The sequence below is a fragment of the Ochotona curzoniae genome, unplaced genomic scaffold, assembly GCF_017591425.1.
Source record: "Ochotona curzoniae isolate NIBS_2020 unplaced genomic scaffold, NIBS_Ocur_1.0 contig_2321, whole genome shotgun sequence".
In the NCBI taxonomy this organism is placed as follows: Eukaryota; Metazoa; Chordata; class Mammalia; order Lagomorpha; family Ochotonidae; genus Ochotona; species Ochotona curzoniae.
In genome coordinates, this window is record NW_024465421.1 from 23,327,313 (window position 1) to 23,354,784 (window position 27,472).

At 58.8% G+C, this 27,472-nt stretch overlaps 3 protein-coding genes across 15 annotated transcripts; 2 read left to right on the plus strand and 1 right to left on the minus strand.

The window, feature by feature from the left end:
• The first annotated feature begins 1,913 nt into the window (after positions 1 to 1,913).
• On the plus strand, positions 1,914 to 3,634 carry LOC121151892 (serine protease 33-like). Its single transcript, XM_040973745.1, has 6 exons — positions 1,914 to 1,959; positions 2,280 to 2,324; positions 2,399 to 2,561; positions 2,646 to 2,917; positions 3,131 to 3,300; positions 3,476 to 3,634. The coding sequence occupies exons 1-6, from the start codon at positions 1,914 to 1,916 to the stop codon at positions 3,632 to 3,634; spliced, it is 855 nt and encodes a 284-aa protein (XP_040829679.1).
• Positions 3,635 to 6,025: 2,391 nt separating this feature from the next.
• On the plus strand, positions 6,026 to 8,303 carry LOC121151763 (elongin-B). Its single transcript, XM_040973555.1, has 4 exons — positions 6,026 to 6,262; positions 6,381 to 6,515; positions 6,765 to 6,870; positions 8,138 to 8,303. Exons 1-4 carry the CDS (start codon positions 6,041 to 6,043, stop codon positions 8,248 to 8,250), a joined length of 576 nt encoding a protein of 191 aa, XP_040829489.1. The 5' UTR covers positions 6,026 to 6,040; the 3' UTR covers positions 8,251 to 8,303.
• Positions 8,304 to 8,606: 303 nt separating this feature from the next.
• LOC121151740 (serine/arginine repetitive matrix protein 2-like) lies at positions 8,607 to 26,299 on the minus strand. Of its 13 annotated transcripts, none has more exons than XM_040973502.1 (15): positions 26,213 to 26,299; positions 22,473 to 22,743; positions 21,593 to 21,700; positions 21,349 to 21,510; positions 21,107 to 21,184; positions 20,723 to 20,785; positions 20,607 to 20,639; positions 20,437 to 20,487; positions 20,187 to 20,279; positions 19,374 to 19,566; positions 11,599 to 18,122; positions 10,566 to 10,850; positions 9,380 to 9,493; positions 9,177 to 9,284; positions 8,607 to 9,080 (listed from the first exon to the last, which is right to left on the minus strand). In XM_040973502.1, the coding sequence occupies exons 2-15, from the start codon at positions 22,712 to 22,714 to the stop codon at positions 9,071 to 9,073; spliced, it is 8,064 nt and encodes a 2,687-aa protein (XP_040829436.1). In that variant the 5' UTR covers positions 22,715 to 22,743; positions 26,213 to 26,299; the 3' UTR covers positions 8,607 to 9,070. The 13 variants fall into 13 exon arrangements, 11 of the variants coding, with proteins under 11 accessions (XP_040829436.1, XP_040829435.1, XP_040829440.1 ...); XM_040973501.1 differs by having other exon boundaries at positions 9,177 to 9,287; XR_005883205.1 differs by lacking the exons at positions 8,607 to 9,080; positions 9,177 to 9,284 and adding an exon at positions 9,618 to 10,460 and having other exon boundaries at positions 9,402 to 9,493.
• Positions 26,300 to 27,472: the final 1,173 nt, after the last annotated feature.

Sequence of the window (27,472 nt, forward strand, 5' to 3'; positions counted from 1 at the left end):
GCAGCAGCAGCCACTACCGCTATTCCGGGTGTACCCAAATGAATCACCAGGAGTCAGAAATCAAAGGGGGCCCGGCGGCGTGGCCTAGCGGCTAAAGTCCTCGCCTTGAACACACCAGGATCCCACATGGGCGCCAGTTCTAATCCCGGCAGCTCCACTTCCCATCCAGCTCCCTGTTTGTGGCCTGGGAAAGCAGTCGAGGATGGCCCAAAGCTTTGGGACCCTGGAAAGAAGTTCCTGGCTCCTGGCTCCGGATTGGTGCAGCACTGGCAGTTGCACTCACTTGGGGAGTGAATCATTGGATGGAAAATCTTCCTCTCTGTCTCTCCTCCTCTCTGTATATCTGACTTTGCAATAAAAAAAAAAAAAATCAGGGAATTGGGCAGCCCCCAAATTCCTGGAAGTGCCTGTCTCCCTTGCAGAGCCCCCGGGGCTCCAGATCACTGAACAGGGGGCTCGTGCCCATGTGGGGTCCTCACTCTGGGGTGGTCCACACTCCCTCCTGTGTTGCAATCTCACCCCCTTCCTCCACCAACCTGCATCGATGCCTCAGCCTCAGATTCTCAAATTCCTTTGGGGGTTGGAGACCAGAGCCTGGATCTCTGAGGTCCCTGACAGAACCACAAGAATTGAATCTCTGCTTCTTGCACCTCCAGCATGGATGCAGGCTCACGGACCTGGCCCAGCTGCATGGAGGGTCATCAAGCTAATAAAAATCCCCTGCAATACAAGTTAAGCACATGGCCTCGGCAGGACTGGAGAGTGAATGACACAACAGTGGGCTGAGGGACAAACTGGGGATGGCTAGGAGCCCTGGGCACCATCCTGGCTGCAGCTCCAGGGCGGTCCTTAAGAGGGACCATATGTGGGCCTAGTGCAATAGCCTAGCAGCTAAATCCTCAGCTTGCATCTGCCACGATCCCATATGGTTTGTATCCTAGCTGCTCCACTTCCCACCCAGCTCCCTGCCTGTGGCCTGGGAAAGCAGTGGAGGACGGCCCAAAGCCTTAGGACCCTGCACTTGCATGGTTGATACAGAATAAGCTCCCGGCTCCTGGCTTCGGACCGGTTCAGCTCTGGGTGTTGCGGTCACTTGGGGAGTGAACCAGCAAAGGGAAATCTTTTTGTCTCTCCTTTCTGTAAATCTGCCCAATAGAAGGAAAGGCAGGAAGGAAGGGGGAAGGGACTGACTCCTGGTGGCCCTGTTGGTCAGCCACTCTGTCCTGACCACCCTCAGACAGCCAGCGGGTGGACTGCTTCTCCTGGTCAGGTCTGCTGTGAGCCAGCCTGAGCCCACCCTGCCCTGGTCTCTGGGAGGGGACTGCGCAGCTGGGGGCCCTGTGTGGGGCTGGCTGACTGGGCTGAGCCCCACACAGCTTTGGTGGGATGGGCAAGGATCCCACAGAGCCCAGCCAGCCTGCAGGTCCACCCCAGCCCCTGAGGCTTCCTTGGGGGACAGCCCAGGTGTCCCCACAGAGCACCACTCAAAGCCTCTTTGTCTGAGGCCAGTCAGGTGTAGCCGCAGCCCCGCCCCACCTGGTAATGACCCCCTGGCTGGTCCTCCACCCTCCTGCCCTTTAAGCCCCGAAGCCTTCTCCTGGCCCAGTCAACAGTGAGGGCACCAGGCTGTGAGGGTGAGGGCAAGTAGGGTGGAGGAAGTTAACGGGAGCAGGTGAAGGAGGCTGCCAGCTTCTGCAGAGCCTCCTATGGAGCTGGGGGTGGGCAAGCTGCATAGCTGGAGGGTCTGAACCTGGGCCATGGGCATTGTCCAGGACCAGCTGGGGTGGGGGAGAGGATCAGGTAGGGGGTGGTGGGCTTGTGCCCAGAGCAAAAGACTCCTTTCTTCTCCCAGGGGCTCCGAAACAGAGTCCTGAGCCACAGCCACTGGTACCTTACCCAGGTCTGTAGGCAGAATGGAGGGGGCTTTCTGTGCCGGGGTCCTGCTGCTGCTGGTGCTAGGTGAGCACGTTGGGCGTGGGAGGGGAGGGGGGGTGTCTCTTCCCACGCTGGATGCAGGGACCCTGGCTCCAGCCCATCCTTCTGGGTCCTTCCGTGAGAGCACCCTTGGGCATCCTACAGACCTGGGCCATCTCCCACGAGTGTGTAATAGGCCCCTCACCCCCACAGTGCTCTCCGGCAACCGATTGCACAAAGCCTAGCAGGGGATCAGTGTGACTAGTGGCTTCCACGCAGCTCCTCCCCGGTAATCTCTCCCCTCCTCCAAGACCATTATCCGGCACCAAATCCATAATCCGGCCCCCTCCCTGCTTCCCACCCAGGAGCTGCCGCGTCCCCGGCGTCCCCGGCGTCCCCGGCGCGGGCAGGTAAGTGGCCTCCGAGGGCCTTGTGTGCAGCGCCCAGTCCTCCGCCGTCCTCACGGCCCCTTGTCCCCTCGCAGCCTGCGGGCAGCCCCGTGTATCCAGTCGGATCGTAGGGGGCCGCGACGCCCGGGAGGGAGAGTGGCCGTGGCAGGCGAGCATCCAGCGCGCTGGGGCGCATGTGTGCGGCGGGTCGCTCATCGCTCCCCAGTGGGTGCTGACGGCGGCGCACTGCTTCCCCAGGTCCGTGTCCTCCCCAGGCCCCCGCGGGGGGACCCCAGCAGGTGGGTGGGCAGCGGCGGGACTCCTGCTGCTCCTGTCCCGCAGGCGGGCCTTGCTGTCCGAATACCGCGTGCGTCTAGGGGCGCTGCGCCTGGACCCGGCCTCGCCTCGCGCGCTCTCCGCGCCGCTGCGGCGGGTGTTGCTGTCCCCCGACTACTCCGAGGACGCGGCCCGAGGCGATCTTGCGCTGTTGCAGCTGCGGCACACCATACCTCTGAGCGCCCGCGTCCAGCCCGTCTGCCTGCCCGAGCCCGGCGCCCGCCCGCCTCCAGGTTCCCTGTGCTGGGTCACCGGCTGGGGCAGCCTCCGCCCGGGAGGTAAGACCGGGGGTATGGGAGAGACTGCCCTTCCTTCATCAGACTGGAAACCCCAGTCCCAATCGAGGACCCAACGCAGCTTCTAGGAACTCAGATGTTCCAGCCTGATTGCGATGACGAGCCTGGCAGGTCGGCCTCGCAGGTTCGGTTTCTCCCTGGGACCCTAACCTGCTGCCCTGGCCTCGGGGTCTGAGATCTCTGCTCTGCCTCTAGTTCCGCTCCCGGAGTGGCGCCCCCTGCAGGGAGTGAGGGTGCCGCTGCTGGACTCCAGAGCCTGTGACCGCCTCTACCACCTAGGGGCCAGGGTGCCCCAGGCCGAGCGCATTGTGTTGCCTGGGAACCTGTGCGCCGGCTACCTGGGGGGCCACAAGGACGCCTGCCAGGTGCGCACACACCTCTACTCCTTGTGCTCAGCACCCCACTTCGCAGGTCCCAGAAGATATCCCCAGTTTGCCCAGCGTCTCAGCACCCACTTGGCGCTACCTGCCAGGCCTGGAGCTGAGAGAGCTGCACCCAACTCTTGGGCAGGCTGCGGCTAAGTGGCCCTTCCTCCTGCAGGGGGACTCCGGAGGGCCCCTGACCTGCGTGCAGTCTGGGCGTTGGGTGCTGGCCGGCGTGGTGAGCTGGGGAAAGGGCTGTGCCCTGCCCAACCGTCCCGGTGTCTACACCAATGTGGCTGCCTATAGCCCCTGGATCCTGGATCACATCAGCCTCTGACCGGTGGGTGACACTGGCCTGGAGCCAACACCGGGCTCCTTCAGTCGGCTGGCCCAACGGGGACCTGCCCATAGCCCTTCCAGTTCTGCCACCCCTACTTGCTCCTCTGGGCTAACAGACCCTGCCAGCCCTCATCCCTCCCGGGCCTCCTGCCTTGTAGGACACACAGGGAAGGGCCAGGATGCACTCCCCCCACCCATGTTTTGCTGGAGGTGGGCAGGCAAGTGGGAAGCCCCAGCATCTCCTCTGCTGGCTCTGCTGGAGCTGGGAGCGGCCCCTGCAGCAGCCAGCGGGCACAAGAACCTGAGACCAGGGACTGGCAGCAGCTGGATTCTGCCGACACCCTGAGTGGTGCTGGGGGCATGCTCTTCTTTCCTGATCTTCAGGTAGAAGCCCAGCCTGGCCAACGCCTGGACCTCAGCCTGGTGGAGTGGCAGCTGAGCTTGAAGCACTGCCTGCTCTTTGGACCCTCCAGCTGGGGATTAATAAACCCGTGCTAAGTTGTTCCCTTTGTGTCAGCTTCTGTTTTCTGCATCTGAAGGCTCATCTATTTGAAAGGCTGAATTACAGAGGGAGAGACAGAGATCTTCCATCCACTGGTTTACTGTTCAAATGGCTGTAGCAGACAAGAGACAAGAGCTTCGTCTGGGTCTCCCAAGCAGGTGCAGGGGCCCAAGCACTCGGCACCCTGTGCTGCTTCCCCAGGCCACAAGCAGGGAGCTGGACGGGAAGTGGAGCAGCCAGGACCCGAACTAGCGCCCATATGGGATCCTGGCACTTGCGAGGATTCAGCCATCAAGCCACTGAGCTGGGCCCCAACCATTCCTTAACTGACACAAAAATAAACATATAGGGGCCCGGCATCATGATGTCATGGGTTGGTCTGCTGCCTGTGTTGCCAGCATCCCCTATGGGTGCTGGTTCAAATCTCAGCTTCTCTAGTTTCAATCCAGACTCAGACCCATATGGCAGACCCCGATGAAGCTCTTGGTTTCAGCCTGCTCCAGGCTGAGCATCGTGGTCATTTGGGGAGTGAAGCAGCAGAGAGCCAGGGAAGAAGACTGTGAGATGGCCAAGGCTAGGCCGTGGAGGGGCTGGCTCCTGCCCTTCCAATCCCAATCAGTCCATGTTGTGCAGTCTGGCTGACTGTGGGACCAGGAAGGCAGGGCTTGGGTAGGTCCTGGGGGCCTCTGCAGGGGGACGCCAGCCACACGTCAGCTCCTCTGGTGAGAGCGCCCTACACGCTCCACCAGGAGCCAGTGCATCAGGCCACAGGGACTTGCGCATGAGCAGGGCCTCAGGTGTCAAGCCGGGGAGTCCAACTCCTGGGGCCTCACGAGGCAGCTGAGAGCTCCCTGGAAGCAGGGAAGGAACACTCCTTGTCAAGCCCTGAGTCGGGAGGCGGAAGGGTATTCTGTCCACTGGCTTTGCCACAGCTGCTACCCCCTTACCCGGGCCTGATCAGCTGGCGGACAAGCTGCCAGCCCACGCAGGAGGGGAATCCCTGTGGTGACAGCCAGGGAGACACCTAGGCGCCCACTTCTGAATGGATGGTGGGCCAACAGGGAGATCAGGAAATCCTGGAAACAAAAGAACGTCAAAATATGTGGGACACAGCAGAAGTGGAGAGAAAAGTTTGTTTTCCAGCAGATACAGGAAGGAAAGGGGAGGCAGCCGTCTCATCCATTCCCTCATTCCTCGATCCTTCTCGCCCCAGCTGGTGGCCCACATGGGGACACATGCGCCTCGACCGTGTAAACATCATTTTAAAAAACCGAATTATTAAAACAAACGGAACATTCGGACTGTACTCGGCTACTTCTCCTCTCCTTACTCTAGGACGTGTCTGGCCAGAGGGCTTCACCAGGCGGCACGTGTTAAACCCCTGGGTGTGTGGAGGGTCTCACTGGAGCCAACAGCTGACAGACGCAGGGGCGTCGCGAGGGGAGCGCCGGGGCCTTTTATCTACAGGCCGGCCCGCCTCGTCCAACCTCACGGCCTTCCTCAGAGGCCCTTCCCGCTGCCGACGTGCGCCTGGCGAGCACGGCGGGCGGCCGGGAGCCGGGGCGCGGGAGCCGGGGCGCGGGAGCCGGGGCCTGCGCGCCCCCGAGCCGGAGGAAGAGCCAGGCAGGCGCGCTCCCCCGGGCCGCCTCCCCCGCGCTCCCCGGAGGCCGCCTGGAGCCCTGCCCGCGCCCCGGGCGCCGTTGCGGGGCTGCGGGGCTGCGCGTCGCTCCGCCCGAGGCCTCGGCGCAGCGGGCCGGCGGAAGCGGTGCCCGGCGCCGGGAACAAGCCCACAGGCCTCTCCGAGGCGCGCCCCTTCCCCGCCGGGAGAGCCGAGGCTCACGCCGCAGACGCAGCCCACACCACACGCCCGGGGATGAGAGCTCTGGGCCCGACTCCACCAAGATGGCGCCTCGCCGGCGCCACCCTCCGCCCGCGTCCCGCCCGCCGCACCGAGATGGCGGCCGCGCGCCACCAGCACCTACCCGCTTCCGGCTCGCTCAAAATGGCGGCGGGCGGGGCGGGGCGGGGCTCGCGCGGGGCCTGCCGGCCTCGCACGCGCAGTCGGGAGCGGGGCGGAGCGCGGCCGCGCCGGCGCGTCGAGGGGAAGCAGCAGCCGCCGCGATGGTGAGCGGGCCCGGGCCGGGGGCGGCGGGGGCGGCGGGGCGGCGGGCCGCGCGTGGGGCCGGGGGCCGGGCGGCCGGGGAGCCGGGCCCTGCGCTCACGCCGGCCCGCCGCCCCCCAGGACGTGTTCCTCATGATCCGGCGTCACAAAACCACCATCTTCACGGACGCCAAGGAGTCGAGCACCGTGTTCGAGCTCAAGCGCATCGTCGAGGGCATCCTCAAGCGGCCGCCCGACGAGCAGCGGCTGTACAAGGTGCGGGCCGGGCGGCCGTTGTGCGGGCTCGAGGGCGGCCGCCGGGCGAGGGCTCGGGGCCGGGGTCTGCCCGGGGGCCGTGCGCCCGCGCTCAAGGGCATCGCCCGGGGGGACGAGCTCCGGCCCCGCCCGGGCTCCGCCGCAGGCGCCGTCTCCCCGGTCCCCGGCTCCGAGGACGCGGTCACCCTGCCGGACCCACGTGGGCGCGGGTCCAAAGCGGAGGTTCTGAGCGGGTCCTTCTCTCCCCAGGATGACCAGCTTCTGGATGATGGCAAGACACTGGGCGAGTGTGGCTTCACCAGCCAGACGGCAAGACCGCAGGCCCCCGCCACGGTGGGACTGGCCTTCCGGGCAGGTGAGCGGGCTTGGGGACAGCAGGGACGGCTTGGGGACAGCATGGGACGGCTTGGGGACAGCAGGGACGGCATGGGGACAGCAGGGACGGCTTGGGGACGGCAGGGACAGCTTGGGGACAGCATGGGGACAGCAGGGACGGCTTGGGGACGGCAGGGACAGCTTGGGGACAGCATGGGGACAGCAGGGACGGCTTGGGGACAGCAGGGACGGCTTGGGGACAGCGGGGACGGCTTGGGGACGGCAGGGACGGCTTGGGGACGGCAGGGACAGCGGGGACGGCTTGGGGACAGCGGGGACGGCTTGGGGACAGCGGGGACCGCAGGGACGGCTTGGGGACGGCAGGGACAGGCCCAGCAGCAGAGCGGCACACCGGGGTCTCCACATCTGCTGCGTGCCCGCCCTGCGTGCAGCTGCTCCCTGGCCCCCTCCGAGGCCGGGCGGCTGTGCCCAAGGCCGGACGGTGTCAGCTCAGCAGCCACACCCCACTGTGGCCCAGCCTAACTGGGAGGGCCCGCCCCCGAAAAAGGCAGGGAAATTCTAAGTTGTTTTCATCGGAGAACATAAAACAGAAGTAGCCAGTTGAGCATGCAGGGGCAGTGTAGGAGTGGTGTGCCAAGGGACTGTTTTGCTGTACTGTGGCACAAAAGCCGAGGCTAGGCAGCGTGGTGTCCTCGCTGGGCTTCGTTTTAGGAGCAGCATCCCCTCTGGAAGCCTAGCACGGCTGCCCGCAGAAGATGGCAGGGCTGAGGGACTGGACACAGCGTCCTGTGGAGGCTGTGGGCCTCTGGCTTGCCCCAGACTAGGTCAGTCAGCTTCTGGTTCTCAGTGTCCCTGCAGCACAGCTCACTGTGTCAGATGGCCAAGCTGATGCGAGAAGCAGCGCAGGTGAACATCCCTGGAAGGGCGCGCTGGCCTTCGGGTCGGGGCTGTCCTGCCATGCCTCTCCAGTTACAAGACAACCAGTGTCCCCCCAGACAGGCCTACTTTGCCAAGGGCATTGGGTGTGGGGGGCTTATCAGTTGCAAACCTTGAGCCCAGAGGAGAATCACACAGGGAAGTAACTGATGCGAGGCTGGGTTAGCTTTGTGGTGGCAACAAGCACCCAGGCCAGAGGGGCGAGTGCAGCAGGGTCCAGTCCTGATGGTCAAGGGATGCTCAAGGAAGGGGCCAGGCTGGTGCTGTGGTTGGCACCCGAGTGCCAGGACCCCAAGTGGTGGCTCGGTTGGAACTAACTGTAGGGTAAGGGTCTGTTTCTCCTGATGCAGATGACGCATTTGAAGCTCTGCGGATCGAGCCCTTCTCCAGCCCCCCAGAACTGCCAGATGTCATGAAGCCACAAGACTCGGGGAGCAGCGCCAATGAACAAGTAGTGCAGTGAGGGCCTGGGCCTGTCACCGAAGTGTACTGCCCCCCAATAAAAGAGATTTGGGTTATCTACCTGTTGCTGCCTCTTGCTCCTCCCATTTCTGCCACCCCCCTTCAGCTTGACAGCTGGCAACCTGCTGACCCCTGAAAGCATAAGACTGGCCGGGGAGGGAGCCCTGTGTTCCTGATACCTCCCGGAAACGCCCCCTCTTCCCAGAGCAAGACAGACCGGGAATGAAGGTGTGTCCGACGGCGACACACCCTGAAGACAAGGGTGCACGGGGCTGCTCCTGCATCACTTAGTCAAACAAGCCAGACTTGGTTCCTGCATTTCTCATTTTTATTTGACAGAAAAGGTTGCTCCTGCTGTACAGATTTAAAAAAACCAAATGCCTTTTAAGAAACATGAAGAGATGGGAGGGGGCAACAACCCAAGGGGGGGGGCGCAGTAAGGGCCGGCTAATTTCTAGGGCCCCTTCCAAGAATGCCTCTCAAATCATCTCCCCACCCCCACAGGGACTGGAGTGTGCCCAGGGGCGCCTCCCCGAGTCCTCAAATCCATCCCTCCCTAATTCCCACCTGTTTTCCCTCCCACCCCAGCCCAGCCCCCAAAACACATGAACCAGGAAAAACTCACAGAGATTAATAACATTTCACAGGAACAAAAGGAAAAGGGAAAAAAGGGGGCGGTTTAAAGAGGGGTCTCTTCTTCAAGATGTTGCCAGGGCTCAAGGGGGGGCAGACAACCCCCTCCTGCGGCTCTGTTGGGGCAAAGAACACTCCCTGTGGCTCCCTGGCACAGGAATGTGCTGGAATTTCCCCCCCAAGGCGATTTACGGAGACCTGCAAGAGAGGACAAGCTGGGATCAACATGGGGCCTGGGCTCAGCTTCCAGAGCCGCTGCTGGGTCAACGTTCTCCACCTTTGGGGAGGACATACCTGGAGGAGCGGTGTCGCACAGGCACGGGGCTGGGTGTCTCCCTTCTACGCTTGTGGCTAGGGGAGCGGCCGTCCCCATGCTGGCCTCTCCGGGAAGCCCGCTCACCACCGCTGCAACACAAGCCATGATGTCAGGCCCCGGGCGACTGGGCCTTTACCCCGTTAGCAGTCAGTCGGGGCAGCTGGACTGGCGAGAGCCTCACCTCTGCTGGTCCCGTGGCGGGGGCTGGGGTGAGGGACAGTGACGCTCCACAGGGGAGTAGCTGAGGGACCGTGAGTCCCGCAGAGAGTCTATCGGCTTCCGGGGGCTGCGAGACCTGAGGAGCAGAGGTGGCCTCCTTAGCGCCACACCCCTCCCAACCCGCCAGCCAGCACGCAGGACCACCCACCCAGGTCCTGACCACCAAACCTCACACCACACAGGGCCAGCCTCAGACCCACCTTTGTCCGCACTCACCCATCCGCCCGCACACCATCCACTGAGTGTCCCCAGTGGGCAGGCCACAGGGGACAGCGGGGGATGCAAAGATAAAGACAGTCCCTGTACTTGGAGGAACTCAGTCTGATGGTGGAAGGAGGCCAACAGGTAAGGCCCACATGGCCCCATGTGTGGGAGGCAGCCCCAGGGTCATGGATGTACACAGGTCTGGGGGCCCAGGGGAGGGAGACGTGGGCGGGGCAGGGCGGGGCAGTCTTCTTGGAGGTGCTGTTTGAGCGGAGTCTTGCAGAACGAGGAGTTCACCAGGCGGACAAGGAAATTCCAGGCAGAAGGAACAGCATGTCCAAAGGTATGGGGCTCTCCTTAGACTGCAAGGCGCTGAGTGTGGCTGGAGCCCAGGGCATGTGTGGGGGCGGGCAGGAGGAGCGCAGTGCGCGGGCAAGGCCAGGTGGTGAAGAGCCTCACACGCCATTCCTGCAGAGACGGGGCTTTGTCCTGCAGGCCACAGGGCGTCCCGGAAGGATTTGTGGCGTGGAGGGAAGTAACCAGATGTGCGTTTTAGAAACATCCCTCTGGCTACATGTGGAAGAGAATGGCGTGGAGGCAGGGAGACAGGGAGGAGGCTGTGGACAGAGTCGGGAGAAGATGACGGTGGCCAGACCAGAGCCCTGGCAGTAGCAATGGGGAGACTTAAAACTACAATCCCTGGGAGCAGGCTGCATGGTGAGGGCAGGGAAGAGACTTCAGAGGCCCCTTGTTCTGGCTGGAGGATGTACTCTGATCCTGCAGCCATGTGCCAGATCAGGGTACAGCAAAGCAGGTAGGGGAGACAAGTGCCCCAAATCCTTGGATAAAACCAAATGCCAACGTCCACGTTAGACACCCCAACAAGGATCTCACCCCAGGGTTCCACCTCCCATCCCTGCCATTTCAGGCCAGGCAGCACTCACCTGCGCTCGCCAGGGGGTGGCTTCTTGGGGCTTGCAGGTTTGGGCAAGGCCTGAGGGCCAGGCTTAGCAGGGGAGGAAGAGGAGGAGGAGGAGGAAGAGGAAGAGGAAGAGGAGGAAGACGAGGAGGAGGAGGAGGAGGAAGACGAGGAGGAGGAGGAGGAGGAGGAGGAGGAAGAGGAGCTAGAACTGGAGCTGCTGGAACGCCTCTTCCGTTTGGCTGGGGTGGGCTCCGGGGGCCGTCCCTCTCGCACAGCCTCCTTGGGGGCTGGGGCAGGGCTTGGGACCCTGTGGGAGAAGAGCAGTGTGACAAAGGAGACAAGCTGCCCCAGCCCCCAACCCTACCTTCCTTGGTGCGGAGGAACGGCAGTGGGGGAGGGGTGCCTGCCTGAGAAAGGCCCTGGGAGCTCTCCCAGCCTTGAGGACCGCAGCAGCTGAGCGCATTCTCTGGAGAGCAGTGGCCAGAGCTCTCCCAGCCTCTGCTAACACAAGCAACAGGCTGGGGCCCACAGCGCAAGGGATGCAAGGCTAAACCTCAACAAAGTCCCTGATGGAGGAGTAAGACCCTGGGTTCAGGTGTGGAAGCCGAAGCCAGGTGGTCTCCTTCCTAGGAGAGCCGCAGCTTGGGGAGGCCCCTGCGAGGGCAGGTTGGCTGGGGGAGGGGCCGTCCTGCCTGGAGGCAGGGAGAGGGATGGGATGACCTCTGAAGATCCTTCCAGCCCAGGGAGTTCCTCTTGAGGTCTAACTGCCATCCCTCCTGCTGTAAAATTAAGTCCATTTCCTCTAGTTCTGTCCTCTGTAGAGACGGAAAACTCATCATTATCCTCTAGAGAATCAACCTTTGGAGACTTATATCTGTCCCATTCCCCCCACCTCAACCCCCACCCCAACATCCTCTTCTACCCCAAGCTTAAACATCCAGGTCCCCCGTACCTGCTCTGAGAGCTAACAACCTCCATGACATGAGCCTCCCTCCCCATCCGCCTCCCCCTGTAACACCTTCCCTTAGAAACTTTCTCTAAGTCAAGTGCCGCACCTCTTTAGTGCCACCTCAGGCTGAGGAGGAAGGCTGGAGCCCTCCGAGTCGCTAGAACTGGAGCCAGATGATGATGAGGACGACGACGAAGAGGAGGACGACGAGGAGGAGCTGGAGGAGGATGACGAGGACGAGCTCCTGCGCTCCTTGGCTGGCTGCAGGGCAGCCAGAGCAGACTGCTGGGCCACGGTAGGGACAGGTGACTCCCCACCCTCGGGGTGTGCTACCCCAGGGGCAGGGCCAGAGAGCATGCCATTGTGGTCAGCAGCAGACATGGTTTTCAGCCCTGTCCCCGAGGAAAGGGCCTGAGAGCTGACTACAGTGCTGGTCTGGGAGACCACACGAGACTGATCTGAGAAAGCTGAGGGCACAGGGGACCTAGGCCTATCCTGTGCTGGAGGGAGAAGAGGCTGAGCAGGAGCCTGGACCATTCTCGAGCCAGGAGAGGGAGCCCGCTCTGAGGTCATTCTAGACTGGCTAGGGACAGGTGGTGGTGTTCTGGACCTAGCTCTGTCAAGGAGCTGTGGCGAGGAGCGGCCACTGACACGCTCATAGGCAGAGAGGTGCCCCCTGGGGCTGGTGAGGTTTGCACCGGACAACGCTGGTGTCAGCCGAGCGCCACCGAGACTTGCCGGGGCTAAGGCTGCAGGGCTTCTGGAGCTGGCAATATTCACAGGCGCTGCGCCATGCGCAGACCGGGCACCCACCAAATTTGCAGGGGCTGGAGCCTGGGGTGTCCTGGAGCTGGAGGGATAATTTGCAGCAGTTGGGGGTGTGCCAGAGCCTGTGAGACTCAAAGCTGCCAAGGCAGCGGCAGTTCTGGCTCCTGCTAGGTTCACAGCTGAGGCTGCAGGGCTGCGAGGGTCGGCAAGGTTCCCAGCAGGAGGTGCCACTGCTGTTCTAGGGCTGGCTAAGTTCATGGCTGCTGCTGCGGCGGGGGTCCGTGCGTCAGCCATGTTCACTGCTGCTGACATGGCCGGTGTCCGGGCACTGGCCAGGTTCATGGCTGCTGCAGAGGCTGCAGGAATCCTGCTAGCAAGGCTGGCAGCTGGGGCCGTTCTGAGACTCATGAGAGGCACCGGAGCTGGAACCTGAGACATTCTTGCAGCAAGGCCAGCAGCAGACATGGACGGAGGAGGTCGGGCAGTGCCAAGACTGATGGCCGTCAGGGCAAGCGCGATTCTGGACTGGGCATGATTTTCTGGGACAGAAGCTCTTGGGTGATCAGGTATCCGTGGTCCTGGACCGTCCATCATGGAGCCGCCAGCCTGTTGCAGGACAGACATGGGCGTCCGAGAACTGCCGAGGGGTTCAAGCATTCCAGGTGATCTGCATCGGTCAAGAGGTGTTGGTGACATGCTAGGGCGACTGAAGCAGCTCATTCTGGAACCACTGAGCGCTACTGGAGGTGTCCGAGACCCAGAGTGATTTCGCGTTGCCGGAGGAGTAGCAGAACGTGAGCGGTCAGAACTGCTTCCAGAGGCAGACCGCCTGCGAATAGCAGGAGGAGATCTTGTTAAGGACCGCTTGCCTCGAGTTGTTCTTGGAGTACGGGATCTGGAGCGGCGACGGATGGCAAGTGGTGAGCGACTGCGGGAGCGTTTGCGTGGCAACAGTGGCGTGCGAGATCTAGAGCGGCGTCGAATGGCTGGAGGTGAACGAGACCTCGAGCGGCGGCGGGTCACTGGAGAGGTCCGAGAGCGAGACCTCCTTCGAGCCACCGGAGAGGTTCTGGATCTTGATCTTCTGCGAGTAACAGGCGAAGCTCTGCTGCGAGATCGCCTCCTGGTCACTGGCGGAGTTCTTGATCTGGATCTCCTGCGAGTCACAGGTGGAGTTCTGGACCTGGAGCGACGGCGAGTTGTTGGGGTCCTGGACCTGGAACGGCGGCGAGTAACAGGTGGCGTTCTGGATCTTGACCGCCTTCGACTCACTGGGGACGCTCTTGACCGAGACCTCCGTCGCGTCACCGATGTTCTGGACCTTGACCGTCTCCGACTAACTGGCGAGGTCCGAGACCTGGACCTCCGGCGGCTGATCAGGGGTGTTCTGGACCGGGACCGGCGGTGAGCAGCTGGAGAGGCCCGTGATCGGGAGCGCTTCCACAAGGCTGGCGACGTGCGTGAGCGAGAACGCTTCCGGCTAGTTGGGGGTGTCCGAGAACGACCCCTTCGGCGTCGAGAGGAGGTTCGGGAACTCTCTTGCCTGGCAGGTGACCTTGAGTGGTAACCAGAGCCTCCCCGCCGCCGCCGAGTAACCCGAGACCTTGACCGGCTCCGCTGTCTTCTCCGAGAGGTTGACTGGGAAGATCCAGAGCGCTCCCGACGTCGGGCTGTTCTCGTTTTCTCCCTCCTGGAGCGAGAGCGGGACCTCTGCAGCCCGCGAGGCTTGGGAGAGGGAGAACGGCCTCTCCTTGACGTTGTCTTGGTACGGGGAGATGAGGCCGAACGCCGCCGGCGTGATCTCGATTTCTCAGTTGGCTCTGGGGAAGACACTGAGGGGCTTCGCCGGCGCCTTGGTGTTCTGGATCGGGTTTCTGGCGAGGAAGAGGCAGAGCGGCTCCTGCGGGAGGGTCGGGCCTTCCTAGTGAGCTCAGGTGACCGGGAACCACGCCGCCGGGGTGGTGTGCGCGATTTGGTCTTGGTCGGTTCCGGCGAGGACCTGGAGCCTCTTCGAGTGGCTCTTGTCTTGGGGGGGTGCTCTGGAGAAGACTCGGAACTGCTGCTGCCTTCAGGGGAAGGGCCTCTGTCCTTGCCCGAGGAGGCCGATCTGCTCCGTCTGGGAAGAGCCCGGGGGACGGGAGCCTGGGGTTCCGGAGAAGAATCAGAAGCACTCTGTGCTCTGGCTGCCACTCTAGCCACATCCTTCACCTCAGGGGAGGAAGCTGATCTACTGCGCCGTGAAGGCCGGGCCTTCTCCTCAACCTCTGGAGAGGACCCCGAGCGACTCCTCTGCCTCAGTGGGGCTCTGGGTTCGGCCTTCGAATCCGGGGAAGATTCTGACTCACTTCTTTCCTGTGGGGATGTGCTGGGCTTCCCATCAAGTTCTTGAGAAGATCCAGACCGACTTCTCTGTCCAAGGGGAGTTCTGGCCACTGCTTTCTGTTCAGTGGAGGACTCCGATCCACTTCGCTCCCTCTGCGGGGTTCGACACTTGTTGTTGAGCTCTGGAGATGATGGAGAACGACTCCTTGCTGTTGGAGTCTGAGGCAAAACTTTCGGTTCTGGTGAAGAGTCGCATTCACTCCTCCCCCTGGATGGTGTCCTAGGTGCTTCCTTTGTGCCAGGGGAGGAGCCAGACAGGCTGTGTCTCGAAGGCGTCCCTGACCCTTCTCTGAGCCCCGGAGAAGACCCAGACCTGCTTCTCCGTGATGGAGTCCTGGGCAAGCCCTCCTTTGGCTCAGGAGAGGACGCTGAACTGCCCCTTTCTCTCGAGGGTGTTCTAGCTACAGCATCATGAACAGGTGAAGAGACACTGCGGTTAGGAGACATTCCTGCCTTCTCCAGGACGTCTGGGGATAGCTCAGAGCTGCTGCGTCTGGAGGACCTTGTTGACTGTTCCTTCACATCTAGAGTCGTGTCTGTCTCGTGCTGAGGAATGAAAGGTCCACTCAAATCTTCCTTAACATCAGGAGAAAATCCACTGCTTACTTCTGTAACCGGGCCTGAATTTCTAAATTCTAAAGGTGATCCAAAGCTATTTTCCCTGCCAGGTGAGCTAGACACTTCTTTATGTTCTGGAGAAAACTGTGCTCCACCCCAGGACGCGGCCACTGCAGGAATTTCTACTGTTTCCAAAGAAGCTTGTGACTGGCTGTGGTCAAAGGACACAGGCCTTTCTTCTACCTTGGGAGACAATCCCAAGCTACCTGCAGCCACTTCATTCCGCTCCGGAGACACCCGGGGCAGAACCTGGCTAGTGGGCTGTTCAGATTTCTCTGTCACTTCCATGAACTCATCTTGGTTTACCTTCACTGATATGCTAGTTTGGTCTTTTGTATCTGCAGGTGACCCAGTGCCACTCCTTGGTGTCTCTTTTAGTATAGGTGAGGCCTCCAATTTCTCTGGCACCAGAGGACTAAATCTGCCTCTTGACCTAGGAGATGACGCAGTCATATCCTCTTGAATGGGGAAGGCTGATGTCTCTTTCGATTCAGAAAAAGGTTCTGATCTACTGTGTCCCAGAAAAGACTTTTGGCTCGCAGGATAGGAGCAGGAGTTAGACTGGGACCCGCCCTGTTCAGGAGGCATCCCTGATTTCAGCCTAGGACTTAACAATTCACCTCCATCACTCACTGGAGATCTTGAGGCCACCTCACCGACTGGAGATGACGACCTCGATCGGCAACCTTTAGGTGGTGTTTGAGATTTGCCCAGCAGAGACGAAGACTGCAAGTGCCTCTGGACTTCCGGACTTGAAGTGTCGGATCTGGGAGACTGAACTTTCTGTTGCAGAGAGGAGTCCAAATCGCTCTCTGCTGGTGGGGAGCTAGATTTCACAGAGCGACTCTGTGCTGCTGCTGCTGTGTCCTCAGGCTTCTCCTGGGGTTCTGGTGACTCTGACCCAACAAGACGCTGCCCTGATGGAGTTTCGGACTTGACCTGGAGGCATGGAGAAGTAGACCTTGAGCGAGTATGTCTTGGAGTTCCAGGTTTTGCTTTGGCATCCGGTGAGGTGGACCTAGAACGGCTGTGTCCTGGCAACAACCTCAACCCCCCCTTGGTGCACGGAGACACGGATCTGCCTTGCCTTGGAGGCGTTCTAGATGACACCCTACTAGGACTTGGAGAGGAGGAGCCAGAGAGGCTTCTCTGCCGTGGTGAGGACACAGCTGACACAGCCTTTCCTCGTGGCTGAGGAGATGCAGACCTAGATGGAGTCTGCCTTGGAGGTGTGCTAGACTTGAGCTGAGGAGAAGCCCCAGAGCAGCTCAGTCTCGGTGGGGTCCCAGATTTCCCCTCAGCATCAGGCGATGACTCGGACTGGCTCCGTCTTGGTGGTGTGGTAGACTGTTCGCTGCCCTGGGGACTTGCTCCAGACCCTTGTGGTGTTCCTGACTTCCCCTTAGGCCGAGGAGATAAGCTAGACTGACTCTGTCGCGACGGAGTCTTAGACTTCTGCTTAGGTGGTGGTGAAGAACCAGAGCGACTTCGTCTTGTTGGTGTTTTAGATTTTGCTTTAGGTTGGGATGATCCAGAGCGGCTGCGCCTGGGTGGTGTCTGCGACTTTTGCTTAGGGCACAAAGAAGACCCTGAAAGGCTTCGCCTCAAAGACAAGCGAGATTTGGCTTTGGATCGAGGTGAAGAGACAGACCTGCTACGCCTTGAGGAAATGTGAGATTTCTTCATTTCTGAGCTTGAGTTGGATCTGCTCCTCTGAGATGTTCTGGATTTGTTCTTCCTCTCTGAGGATGAGCCAGACCGTCCCCTTCTTTGGGGTGTTCGAGAGTGGGATCTCCCACGTCTAGCTACACTTCTGCTCCGGGACCTTCCTCGCCTTGCTGGTGTTCTAGATCGAGACCGCCCTCTCCTGGCTGGGGTTCTAGAACGTGAGCGGCCGCGCCTAGCTGGGCTTCTGGAACGTGATCGCCCACCACGCCTGGCTGGGGTTCTAGAGCGTGACCGGGCACGCCTGGCTGGGGTTCTAGAGCGTGACCGGGCACTTCTCCGTGCTGGAGATCTACTACGAGATCTCCGCCGCACAGGAGACCGGGTTCTAGATCGACGCCTGGCAGGCGTTCTAGAGCGAGACCTGCCCCTGCGGACGGGTGTTCTGGACCTGGACCGACGCCTGGCGGGTGTTCTGGACCTGGACCGACGCCTGGCGGGTGTTCTAGAGCGAGACCTGCCCCGCCTGGCTGGTGTTCTAGAGCGAGATCTGCCTCTAGTGGCTGGGGATCTAGAATGTGACCTGCCTCGCCTCGTGGACCTAGACCTGCCTCTCCTCTGGGTATTTCTGCTCCTGGACCAGCCTGGCCTCTGAGGAGACCTAGAGCGGCCACGCCGCTGGGGACTTCGTGACCTTCCCCACCTCTGTGCTGATCGGGACCTGCGCCACTGAGGGGACCGGGACCGAGATCGCCCCCTTTTGGCAGTAGCTGGGCTACGGGACCTCCCCCCTCTACGTGAAGGCGTAGGGGAACGTGACTTCTCCCGCTTTGCTCTGCCATGTGAGCGATTCTTGGATGTGGGAGAAGAAGAAGCCCCCCGGCGGGCCCCAGGAGCTGGAGTGGGCTTAGGACTGTCAGGGGATGAGCTGGCATGCCGAGACACTTTGGTAGCTTGAGGGGATGGTGGTGAGCTCTCTGAGGAAGATGGGGCAGGCTTCTCAGGAGACTTAGGTGGTGAACGGCCCCGGGTTGGGGAGGCCTCAGATGGAGGATTCACTGGCTCCTGACTTAAAGGGGTTGTTGCAAGAGGCTGTGGGGAGCTGCCATGCTGCATAGCAAGGAGTGGAGGGGGCTCAGGTGGTGCTGGGCCTGCACTGCTCCTTTCCGGAGAAGGGCTAGGTTGCGCTGCAGATTTCTGAGAGTGGAAAAGAGTAGGATAGGAATACATTAAACACCCAAACTTCCTGCTTCCCATAGATCGCAATAAACTTCCCAATGAGACTGCTCTTTCACACATCCCATTATATTAACTGTCTTCCTCCCAAAAGGCAAATCGTATGTATTGAATAATAAGAGGTCATACACAAAGCCTAAAGAAAGCACATAAAAGTGGCTATCTGTGGCCTCACATCTCACACTCTAGGCCAAAGCAAAAGGGAAATAAAAACCTACACTCAACAAATGTCATTACCGTGTATGAGAACATGAAAAAAGGAGTGATTTCAAATGCTAAAGCAATTTTCCAAAGTGTCAACTGACTTGATCCTTAAAAAACAGGCTACAGCAAAATTAAACAGCATCTGCATTATATCCATACCATGGAATACCACTCAGTAATAACAAACTACTGGGACATAATACTAGTACTACCCTGGGTTGAATCTGCTTGTGGCCTAACCTGAAACGGTTACACACTGCGTAACTTCAGCCAGGTAACATAATTGCAGAGATGGAGATAAGAGGGGAAAAAAGTGTGAAAATTTAAAAATGGCAACTTTGTAAAAATGCCATAATTCCCAACTGCAGCAACAGCAGCATCCTCACTGTGGCACTGCACTACAGTTCCGCAAGATGTTACCCTGGGGGAGGCTAGGTAAGTGGCATGCGAGCTCATCATATTTTTTTAAATAAAAAAAGATCCGTTTATTTGAAAAAAAAAAAAACAGCATGAGAAAAGACGAAGGTTTGAGAATATGGCTTGTGTGGGGAAAAAAGCAGATTAACATGGTGTAGAGTACAGAAAAGGACAACAGAAAGCAGATTAAAATCAGAATGAGAAGGTTAACTGAGATGAAGCAGTCAGAAGGCTGAGACAGCATGTTACAGTTCAAGCAGGAAGTAAACACCAGGGGAACTCCTAGAACCCCAACACTTCCGGTAGTGGGATCAGTGTTGAAATGCAGCAGTGCACGGACTGGCTGCCTACACCACAGCCTCACAGTGACGCAGGACCAGTAATATCCAGTGAGATCCGAGTCTAAAGAACCCACGATTCAGCCACAACGCTAATGGATATGCACATGGATAACAAAATGTGTTAACTGTAAGGGGAATATGGAGAGAACAGAACTCATTTCTCTAAGTAGGCTATCACCGTGCTCCTCTCACAGTCCTCTCAGTCTTTACCCTAGCAAGCCAACCAATGTCAATAAGCTCAGGAACATACCTCCTCCTTGTCTTTGTCCTCCGAAGGGCTGCTGGGCTGCTTGGTGGAGGGCTCCGGGCTGCCAGGCTGCTGCACGCTGGTGGCACCTGGCTCACCGGGAGGAGCGTCTCCCTCCCCTTGACGCCCTGAAGCAGGGGAAGGACTTCGCCCAGTCATGGCAGTTGCATGGGTTTTAGCTGCACCACTCCGAGACCTGAAGGAGTTAATTGAGGATTGGGGGAGGGGAGGGAAATCAGCTCAAGGGAGACCATAAAACCCCCTCCCTAGCTCCCACCATTTCCTAAAAAAAAAAAAAAAAAAAAAAAAACTCCTCAAAAAGCTCCTTCATACCACGTGGCTCAACTCACTGAAATCCAAGTTCAGTTTGCCCGAGTCTTTCTTCCCAAAGGATATTCTCCCTCTACCCTTTATGCACCTCCCCCAGATACCCCCCATCCCTCCACCCAGCCCATTCCCAACTCACCTGAGCCCACCTCCTGCAGGAAGCCTTCCCCGATTAAGGAGGCCAGGGTAAGGACTCCTTCCTCCCCCAGAGACCACGAACAACCCCCCCACCCTAGCCTGGCAGTCCTTGTACATCAGAAAGAAACAACAAGAACAACAACAAAACAAAAAACAAACAAAAAAAAAAGAGAAGGGGAATGTATATGTCTGTCCATCCTGTTGCTTTAGCCTGTCAGCTCCTAGAGGGCAGGGACCGTGTCTTCCGAATGGTCTGTGCAGCGCCTAGCACACCGTGGGCGCTCAATAAATATTAAATTGATTAACCTGCCAGTTCCCTCTCCCCAGCCCTCCTCCTGGACCACCCCTTACCGGCTGCGAGAAGTGTCGGAGGAAGAAGCAGAATCGGCAGAGGTTGATCGGTGGGTCCGGCGGCTCTTAGGAGCAGGTGTTGTACTTCTAGACCTGAAGGGAGACCAGCACCCAGCTCAGGAGGCCGTGCCACCCACATCGGAGCACCTGGGCTCCCCCTCAGCCCTTCAACACATCCCCCTCTGCTCTCTCCCCTACAGGAACATTCATCCACTCACTAAGCAAATCTCCTCAAGGCCACTTCACTCACCGCTTGCGCTTCTTGTCCTTAGATTTACGTTTGCTCTTCGGAGTAGGAGATCTGTGAAATAAGACACGGTTGTCTAAAAAGAAACCTCCCAAACATCAAGCAAAGAGCAGGCACAAGCCTCAAGTGATGCCTACCGCTCCCCTTGGCCTCAGCACCCCACAAACTCTTACCTATGCTTCCGTTTCTTTGACTCAGATTCTGATCTGGTGGGGGAAAAAAGGCACATGAAGCAACCCCTAGGCTGCGCGCATCAAGCCTTCTGCAAGTCAAGGAGCGCCCCGCATACCTGTGCTTCTTCTTCTTGGAGCTCTTCTTTCGCTCCCGACGAGGAGAGCTGCTCTCTGACCTGCTGAAGGGTTCAGAGGCAAAGTCATTCTGCCTGGCTTCTTTCTTTGCATTCTCATTTACAATTCATCCCCCCAAAGATTTCAAAAGCATCTGAACAACTCCAACACTTATGCCCCAGGCCTCAAGCCCAGCACTTCTTTCTTTGCTCTAAGAAGTATGGGTAACTGCTTAAATCAGCAATCGGCAAAGTTGTAGATTCAATCCATCCCCTCAAAAAATGACCCGCACTTCTCCCGACTAGCACTCTGCTTTCTTCTCTCCTCTTGGAAACTCAACTCAGAAAAAACATCTCCTTATTGGACTTACTCCCCAACCAACTTACCGTCCTCGATCTTTCTTCTTCTTCTTCTTCTTCTGCTTTGGAGTCGGGGAGCGAGAACTGCTGGACTCCCGGACAAGGCTGAGAAGGCGGGAAGGAAAGTTGGATGTCACACACACTCTGCTTAGACATTGTACCCCAGAGGACCACAGTCTGACAAGTTTGGGAAGAGCTCAGTCCCCCAGGAAACACAGAAGATGTGCAGGCACCAGGAGGAGGGCGGAGGCCGCGCTCGGGCTGTGTACCTGTAAGGCTTGGGAGGCTCAGCAGCCTGTTTAGCCTCCCGGGCTCGACGCTGAGGATCGAAAGAGCTGCCATCCACGTAAGAGTCACTGATGCCAAAGGCAGCACGGAGTCGCTCATTCTTCTTCTCATTCAATTCTGCCAACTGGTGAGTCTCAGTTACCCTGGTGAGGAAAAGGGCCAAATTGTGAAGGAAACATAAGAAGGCACAGGGAGAGAGGACAGCGATGGTGGGGCGACACTCACGTTGGCCTCTGCCCTGGGGTCTCCTCCTTGCCCCCAGGGTTCACATCCTTCTCCAGCAACATGAGTCGAAAGGTCGCCACTTTTTCCTGAATTTGTTGTTCCTCGTACCTGAAGGACAAACGCTGCGGTGTTAGAGCCTGACGGGACAAACTCCCCAGTCCGGGCTGACATTCACTGCATTCCCAACAGGATCCCTTCCTTCTCCACGCACACAGAGCTGCTCACTCACCGCCACCCTAAGGCCCCTTCTCTCAAGTCCTCTCATCTTTGCCCCGTTCCTTACTATTCCCTCTAGAACAGTGGATTTTAAACATACTGTGCTTCAGGGTCAAGATTCAAATTAAGCAGGCAGAGTTCCAAATGCTCACCCCAACTTCAACAAGGTTGAAAAAGGACTTCTAATTCCTGGGATTCCAAAACTGAATATAAAAAACAAGTGCCGCTGCTTCAGTTTGAAAACCACTGCTCTGAAAGGTTTTCTGCTTAAATGAGTTTCCTTTCCAAAGTTTCACTTCCCTACCTGGCCTATGGCTTGGTTACTTTCTGAGGCCTCAACCCTTAAATCCATTTACCTTCCTCCCACTTCTCTACCAACGACAAGACCGAGCAGCTTAGCCAGCGCTTCTCCTGCCTGGGCATGGCTTTCTTGAGTTTCCTAAGTATACTTTATTCCTCCACAGCCCCTCCTCTCCCCTGTACCACCATTTGAACAATTCCAATCTCCGTCTCCCCAGATGCCTACGTGTGCCCATTTCCTCACTTCCTACCTGACCTCCTCCCCTAGAGTTGCCTCTCAACCAGGCCTATCCTCCCTGCGTCCCACCTAACATCCAGCTCTGCACGCACTCGGTGCTCAGCTCTCCCCCCGTCCTCCCCTCACCCCTGCTCTTCCATCATCTCCTCCAGCTCGAGGCATCGCAGCTCCACGCGCCGCTTGCGCTCGTGGTCCAGGATGTCAGGGTTAGGCCGCTTCACCAGGGCAGCCTCCAGGCGCCGCAGCTCCTCCTCTCCCTTGTAGTCAGGCCGCTCACCCCGGCGGCCCCGCACCAGGGACAGGTTGCGCTGGACGTAGCCGTTGGTGCCGCTGCCCCGGGGCGTCGGCAGCCCGATCCCGTTGTACATGGCCCTGTGCCCGGGGGGCACCACCGCTCCTGGGGGGGAGCGGGGAGATACGGGTCAGGCCCCTGGCCCCAAACTAACCACCTACCGCCACCCACAGCCCTAGTTCAACACCTACCGTCTCCCAATGCAGCAGTTACTGCATGCTGCCACTTCACCCTCCCCATCTCCTAAGGAACTGGCTTCCTATCCAGAAAAATCAAAGCCTTTCCCCGAATGCTCTGGCACAAAACACTAAATCGTTCTTCCTTGCACCTACACGTCTCTTCCACCTAAGGCAGATTGGGATTCAATGTCTCCAAAATCGCTCCACATTGTCTTTTGGTCTCATTTTGATGCAAATGGTGCCTTCAACTACCTTAACATCCAAACTCTGGTCAATGGGCCTCTAGACAAGCCACAACACCACCAGACAGATCCACGCCACTAAAGGGCATCCATTTCCCGTCCAAAGACTTTAACCAACCTATCTAAGGATTTCAAACTACACTGCAGGAAAACAATGGAGTGACCAATTTCTAGGTGGGCACTTTAAGTCGCAGTGTCCAACACTGCCTCAACAAGGACTAAATTACAGCATGCACACACTAAACACACCTGGATTTTGGGTGATCGTATGGTTATTTCATCACCCAGGGAAAGAGCCATACCCTTGATTCCAAGTACTGACAGCTCTCATCAACCTTTCCCAGTGAGACTCACCAAAGGTTTTGCAGGTTTAAGTCCCACTAACTCCTGTGAAGTGCTTTTAACACAAAGCTCCACTGAAACATGTGCACACAGACCAGCCTTCGCTACTCCAAACGTCCTCAAGAGTTCTCTAGATTCTTTGCCCTGAACAAGACAATCTTCACTCTCCATACTTTCCTTTTTCTAAGGCTGCCCACTCCTCGCTCTCCCTACCTAATCCGTAGTTTCACAACTTCCCCCTCCCCAAGGCTCTGTGCTCTTATTTAAATCCCAGCATGACCCAATAATCCCCCAAGTCCCAGTTTTACTCAACTATACATACTCTGATCCTTTTTCCTGCAATGCAAGGATACTTGAAGAAATTCAGAAAAATAAAACACCTGTTTATTTTTACTGGAGAAGCAAACCATATTTATGTAGAGGAGACAGAAAGATCTTCCATCTGTTGGTTCACTCCCCAAATGGCTAAAATGTCCAGAGCTGAGCCCATGGAGACAAGAGCTTTTTCCAAGTCTCCCAAACAGGTACAGAGTCCCAAAGACCTGAGCTGTCATCTGCTTTCCCACGGAGCGGAATGGGAAGTGGAGCAGCCAGAACACAAACCAAACTCATACAGGATCCCAGTACTTGCAAGGTGAGGATTTAGTCATTAGGCTAGCACACCAGAACCCGGGACAATTGCATCTCAAACTGGCATGCCTGGTTCCAGCCTCAGTTCCTCGTTTCAATCCCAGGTCCCAGGTGCAGTGCGCCCTCACAGGCAGCAGGTGACTGCTCTGGCAGCTGGGTCCTGACACCTATTACAGACCCAGACTGAGTTCCAGGCCCCCAGCTTTGACCTGGCCCTGTTACAGGCATTTGGGGAGTCAAACACAAATGGAAATCAGGTCGGCCGGGAACCTTTGCCTCCCAATCAGCTTTCTGGAAAATGCACGAGTTGACATCCATGTATTTTTTCCTCTCAAGGACAGTTTTTCCCACATCCATCCTCTCCAAGACAGTTCCAGAGCGTAAACGTGGGAGGAAAAGCTAACTTAAGGGGAAAAAAAATCCCACAAAAGGCAAAGTGGGGGGAAAAAGGCAAAGAGGAGAGGTCAAAGCAGATGGAAATGAGATGGCATGGATAGAAGGCTACATTTACAAAGTTCCAGAATAGAGCTGGGCACTGGTCTGTGTCCCAAAGCTCCCTGTTCATGGCCTGGGAAAGAGCATGGCCCAAAGCCTTGGGACCCTGCACCCCTGTGGGGGAGCTGGAAGAGCTCCTGGCTTCAGACTCGCTCAGCTCCGGCTGTTGCAGCCACTTGGGGAGTGAAGCATAGTAAAGATCTTTCTCTCTCTCTCTCTGCTGGTCTCTCAGTAAATCTGACTTTTCAATTAAAAACAATAAAACTTAAGTGCACAAATGCATGCAAAAATTACCAGATGTTAATTCAAAAGAAAGCCTAGACAACTGCCGAGTTTGCCACCGCCCAGCCTTACACTAGGCCACTGCGCTCCGGGGGAAGTGCCAGCCACAGGAGGGCAGATGGGGCTCCATCTTACCAAATGAGTAACTCCTCTTCCGGTCAGTAGCTTCCAGCCAGCAGGTGTGATTCTAACACTAATGCTTCCATTCCAAAAGTAGCTCTTTCCCAACCCCACCCCCACCCAACTTTTGCTTCCTTTACAGAGTGCTTCTGGTCTACAATTAATTCGTCAGCGTGAGGGACGCTCCCGCACCGCTGACACCAAAATCCTCCCACTCCTTAAGGAAAACCAGCGGCTGCTGCGTCAGAGGCACTAAGTCACAGGGGAGTTCTAGAGCGGCGCCCCCGGCAGCGCCAGGAACACGTCCCGCCACGACCCTCCAAGCCCACAGGGCTCCCTAAGCTATTTCAAGCTGCAGAGGAAGGCAGAGAACTACCTGTGTTGGAGTTAAAATGCCAAAAAAATAATGAAGAAGCTATCTCACAACACAATTAAGGCATTCAATTTTTAAAAAACCACCAAATTGGAGAGAAGGGGTTTACCAAGAAAAGCGGACAGAAATAACGGCAAGCAGCGCCCGCGAGCAGCACCAGGGAGCGGGGCGGCCGGGGCCCGACCCCACGCCGGCCCCGTGCCCGGAGCGCCCGCTGGACCGGGCGGACCCCGACGGCGCCGGGCGAGCGGCCCTCGCGAGCCTCCAGCTTCGGGGCGGTCAGCAAAGTACAAGGAAATTGAAAAAAGCACACACACCGTCTATTGTACTTACGAAGCCCGAATTTTTTTTTTTCCTTTAACGTTTACGGTTTTTTCCCTCCCCCAATCACCTCAGGGCTGAAACTACCGAGTCCAAACGGTTCCCGGCCCCGCTCGAGGCCCGGCCCGCACCTATTTTCGGCCTTGCGAGGTGGGGGAGGGGAGCGCGGCAAGGCGCGGGGGAGGGGGCCGTGGGGGAGGGGAGCTGCCCGGCGCGGCGGGGGAGGGGGCCGTGGGGGAGGGGAGCTGCCCGGCGCCGCGGGGGAAGGGGCCGTGGGGGGAGGGGAGCTGCGCCCCGCGCCGTGGGGGAGGGGAGCTGCGCCCGGTGCGCCGGGGCGAGCGGGAGCGCGCCGGGCGGGTGGGGAGGGACGGGCCCGCCGCGGGCAGCGGGCAGCGGGCAGCGGGCAGCGCCGACCGGCCACCCTGGGCGCGCTGGGCCTCGCGCCGTGCCGCCCCTCCCCCACCCGCCCGGCGCGCTCCCGCTCACCCGCCGCCGGCTCGACGGGGCAGGGAGCCTTCCGCCGGCGCCGCCCGAGCCCCCGAGTCCCTGGGGGCCTAGTGGCCGCCGCCTCGCCTCGCCGGAGTGCCCACCTCACCCGACGCTGCCGCTCCTCGCTTCCTCAGGGGCCGCAGCGGGCTCCGACTGCGCCACTCGCACCCCGCCTGGGCCGCGCTGCACGTCAGCACGACCGAGTGAAGGCGTCAGCCCGCAAACGCGCGCAGCGCGGGGCCCGCTGGGAACCGTAGTACGCTCTGCGGCCTGTGCGCAAGCGCTGAACGCCCGTCGGGAAGTAGAGTTTCTTGTAGAGTGGGAATGGGGCCGTCTCATTGCTGAAGGACTACAACTCCCGTCGGCCTGCGCGAACGAGGGGGCGGGAGCGGGCCTAAGTGACAGCCTGTCCGCACTTCTCGGCGGCGGGGGGAGGGGCACGAACCTGGCGACGTCACACGTCGCCTCGGGCCGAGCATTCTGGAAGCTGTAGTTCAAGGCCTGGAGGGGACCCGTTTGTGCTTTCGCCCAGGAACGCGGTAGCCATTTTGTCTCCCCATGCTGGGCGGTGATGCCCCGAGTCCAGGGAGGCTTGCTCCCTCCAGGTACCCCCTGACTGCCGGACGAGCCTGCGGCTGCCCAGCACTACCCTTGTATCCGCAGTCGAAGTCGCCCCAGAACCCAGATACCGGGTGCTTCTGGCACCCCCAGCCTGCCCTAGGCCCAAGCCCTGCAGCAGAACAAACCAGCCATGCTGGCAGCTCTCACCCGCTGTGAACGGCTCATCCCCTGGGAAAGGTTTTCTGTAGCCTTCGCACAGATTCCCAGGCAGGAATGCAATCTTTTTGTACAGAACCTGAGATCCCTTATGTATTGGGTGTGAATGTGTGGAAATGCCTTCTGCTGGGTTATTTCGGGGTGCTCTAAGTTGCCCTTCCCGCAGGTGCTGTGGCGCCGGCATCTCCCATGGACGCTGTTGGACCCCTGGATGCCGACGCAGCTCCCTGGTGGTGGCCTAGGAGAGCAGCAGATGGCTAAATGTTTGCGGCCCTGCACCCACATAGGAGACCAGAAGCTCCTGGGATTGTCCTGCCCAGACCCAGCAGTTTGGGACATTTAGGGAGTGAAACAAGATGTGCAGATTTACAGAACGAAGTAGAGGCAGAGAAACCAATACCCACAACAATCAGGCTGTTCTGACCTGCAGCCAGAGGTCTCTTAGGGGTCTCCCAAGTGGGTGCAGGGGTCCCAGGACTTTGCCATCCTCCACTGGTCAGATGGATGGGCAGCAGAGCAGCCAGGACATGAACTGACACCCATATTGGATGCTGGTGCTTGCAGGAAGAGGATTAGCCAATTAA